General features: G+C 41.2%; 1 protein-coding gene across 1 annotated transcript in view; it reads left to right on the top strand.

Moving 5' to 3' along the window:
• Window positions 1-1,220: 1,220 nt before the first annotated feature.
• CCDC51 (coiled-coil domain containing 51) overlaps window positions 1,221-3,709 on the top strand; it is a 2,761-nt gene continuing 272 nt past the window's right edge. The window contains 4 exon segments of the mRNA XM_005420205.3: window positions 1,221-1,462; window positions 1,586-1,932; window positions 2,236-2,400; window positions 3,132-3,709. The exon segment at window positions 3,132-3,709 is cut by the window's right edge and continues 26 nt beyond it. Coding sequence (XP_005420262.2) covers window positions 1,615-1,932; window positions 2,236-2,400; window positions 3,132-3,709 — 1,061 coding nt within the window. The 5' untranslated portion in view covers window positions 1,221-1,462; window positions 1,586-1,614.

Below are 3,709 nucleotides of genomic sequence, written 5' to 3'. Positions count from 1 at the left end.
GGCGCGGGCGCGGTGGGGGAGCCGGGAGCCGGGCAGCGCAGTCCCGCTGGCCACCGGCTCTGTGCGTGCCGCAGCTTTTGGGAGTGTGTTTGTCAAAGACGGCAGGCAGAGGAAATGCTTCTTGCGAGGGAGGCAGGAGAGGAACCAGGCACGTAATGTCAGATTAAGCTGTCATAACTTTCTTGTGTCCTCTGAGCTCAGGCTGAGATCACGTTCATCACAGTCTGTGACTGTCTGCATAGAACTTCTTCTTCAAATCTCAACTTTCTCCCTCTTTTTCTTCTATTCTCCAGAACCTGAATATTAGGTTAAACTCTTCGGGAAGTAATGCGATTAAGAGAGGGGAGTTTTGCACTCTGGAACAGACAAAATTGAGCTGATGTTTATTGTGGCCTGCAGTGTAGAGTAGGTGTTCAACACTGCTGTTGACAGTAGATGTGTGAGTGATGCTGGCAGGAGAGAGAACTTCTTTCATTTCCATGTTCCTGTGGGTTTGATCTTACATGTTATGCATGTAAAACAACTGGTAAGATTTTCATAATGCCACTTGGTGTTATTATTAGTTGTTAGAACTAGTCAGCAGGGGAATGAACCTGTGGTGGTCAGAATTTTTCCAGCTGTTTCAGTACTTTTTTGTGGAGATGCCTGTATTAACCACCTAAAATTAACAAGGAAAGCTGTTTTAAATAAATTTTTAAACGATGCAGCAGCTATCAAGTGTTCTCAGTAATTCATGTTTTCATATTATATTACTCAAAATCTAATATAGTCATACTCAAATTTCATATAAAACCTGACTAAAAAGTTCTCCAGTTTCTAGTTTTTAGACTAATGTGCCTCAGTAGAATTTTAAGATCGTATTTAAAATCAGTAGACAATAAACCATAACTAGCAGCCTGCTTTTGCAGGGTAAGCAAGAATTTTAAGCTAATTTTAAAATGCAGCCCTGTGTGTTAGAATGCTGTGTGTTCACTGCCTGAGATTTTCCTATTCTTGTGGCTCATCCTGGTTTATTATTTTGTAGACAGTCTCATGGGAATGCTTGTATTCAGTTCAGCACTTCTGAGTTTTCCCTCTGTCCTTTGTGTTTTTGTCTTTGTATCCTTCAACACTTCCTATATCTGTGCAATGTAAGATAAAGAGAATAATCAAGCCACACTTCTTTTTTTATCAAGATTTTGTCCCCTCTCTGCCTTTTTTCCTTTTCTGTTCTTGTGCAGAATTGTGAGTACCTACCTGAGGCACAAACCACGTTGTGCAGTCACTGCTCTGCTGAAGCACTGAATTTCTGAATTTCTCTGAAGTTACTCCTGCTGTTACTGGATCTGCACATGATCGCTGCTCACGCCGTGGGTGAATTAGTTATCAAGAAGCATGAAGCATGGTGGGAGTACTTCCTAACAGAAAATCAGGAATCTGTGGCACAATTGCACTTTGTTGAAAATTGTGGAAAGTTCTCTAGGTGAGCAGTGGTGTAAAAGTAGCAATGGTTTAGCCATTCTTGAATTGATTAGTTTTGGCACGCGTGTAGTTGAAGAGCTACAAATCAGCCATATTTCAATAACGTCTCTTCTTCTCCTTGTAGCACTTTTATTTAGTAATTAAATTGAAGACATGGGGCCTATGAAATACAAATCAAGTGTGTCCTCAGTGTCCTGTGGTCTGCAGTATCACCATTCATTGATGAAGTGGAATCCCAAAGTGAATTTACACGTGGTGAGGACTTACTGCCCATCGGCGCCCAAGAGGCCCGAAGCCAAGTCTGCAGTGGAAATGGCCATGGGTCTCCTTCATCGGATCACAGAATCAGGGACTGCTATGGGGAAAAACTCCCTCCAAAAAGTGTCTGCAACATGCAGGAATTGGTGGGACAGATACGAAGAATTTGTTGGAATCAATGAAGTTCGAGAGGCTCAGGGAAAAGTGACGGAGGTAAAGATGGAGATAATGTGGAATTTTTAAAATGATGAATAGAGCTGTATGAAGCATAAGCACTGTCTGAGGCAGAAAAGGTTATCCAAGCAGAATTATGTCTTTCTCTGCTTTGGCTGTCTGTGCAGGTACTGTGAATGTATTCTAGGCTATGCATGTAGTAAATAGAGCTTATCCTCTGAATTGAAATGGAGTGTGTTTTATTTTGTTGGTTTTTTTCCTCCCTCCCACAAAAAAAAATATAATTAGCAATTTAGGTCTGTATGGTAGTAAGTCTCTAAAATAAATGCTCTTTCTTCTCAGGCAGAAAATGTCTTTATGATAGCTCGAGGGATAGTACGAGAGGCTCGTGAAAATGTAGAAGCCCAACAGATTAAACTGAAGGAAATTCGGGATCGCTTAGACAGGGTCTCTCGGGATGACACCCAGTATTTAGAACTGGCTACTCTGGAACACAGGTTGCTGCAGGTAATTTGTTGGTACTTAAGCACTGGTGAATGTGTTGAAAATTTGTGTGCTTTGCTTCCTTCACTAGTGATTGATTGTCTTTGTAGATGCAGTTCAGTTCTGAAGTGATCATAGTTAATTTCTTTGGGTACTTGTTTTACTTAGTTGTCATCAATGGTTTGATTCCCTGTGCAAATTTTATATGTTAATGCTAAAGTAGAGTAGTAAATTTGGAGAATCAAACTGAAGATAATGAGCCTAGATAATTAATTGTTATAGAGGTGACCTGTACATGAGTAGTTAAGAAAAAGTTTCCATCAATGAATTCTCCATGGGATGAGAGAAACTCTTTTCTGGCAAATCCATGGAAGTTCTCTCAGCTGCTTTCTGCTGGTGTCTGGAGAAGTTAACAGGGCTGAAACAGTGAACATTATGGGGAGTGAAAGACCTTGCTCACTCATGCCCATTTTCTATCATCATGTGTCAGATTCTCATGTACAGGATCTTCAGCTGTGATTCCTGATAACCTTTTCCATTTCTCAGACTTAGAATGATGCTTCATTGACTTAAGTAGGATTAATAAAGAAAATCCCACAGTCAAGGGAAAATTTCTGAAAATCCTGATAGATGTTCCCAATTTCCATTCCTTCACCTGCAGTGGAGTTTGGGGGTTGGTTTGGGGGTTTTTTCCCTTTAGTATAGACTTTATAGCTTCATATTATACCTTCTCTTTTCATCACTATTTCTTGCAGGAAGAGAAGAGGTACCGAGCTGCATATTTGAATGCAGAAGAATCTGAGAGAGAAAAGTTCTCTCTCTTCTCTGCAGCTGTCAGGGAAAGCCATGAGAAGGAACGCACAAGAGCTGAAAAAACAAAGAACTGGTCTATTATTGGCTCTGTGCTGGGAGCTGTTATAGGTGTTCTTGGTTCCACCTATGTCAATCGAGTACGGCTGCAAGAATTGAAAGTCTTGGTGCTTGAAGCACAGAAGGGCCCAGTAAATTTACAAGAAGCCATCAAAGAACAGGCCTCCAGCCATTACTTGCAGCAGAAAGATCTCAGTGATGTCATAGAAGACCTAAAAAAGGTGCTGCAAACAACAGCATCGAAGGGAGGGAAGGAAGGGGCTTTGTTAACTAGAGAAACCAGGAATGACTCCTTAAAAATAGATTCTCTTTTAATGCCTTTAAATGAGCAGCTAAACTACATTAAACAAGTCAGTTCGTGTCTGGGGAGTTTACAACAGCAGTTTAACAATCTGCAGGAAAGCATCACACAGGTGCTGTCGGAGCTGCAGAGTGTCAAACTCGCCATCCAGTCCCGACCTAC

The sequence above is a fragment of the Geospiza fortis genome, unplaced genomic scaffold, assembly GCF_000277835.1.
Source record: "Geospiza fortis unplaced genomic scaffold, GeoFor_1.0 scaffold70, whole genome shotgun sequence".
Classification (NCBI taxonomy): Eukaryota; Metazoa; Chordata; class Aves; order Passeriformes; family Thraupidae; genus Geospiza; species Geospiza fortis.
Note: the sequence above shows the minus strand (reverse complement) of the source record. Positions and strands in the feature narration are given on the sequence as shown.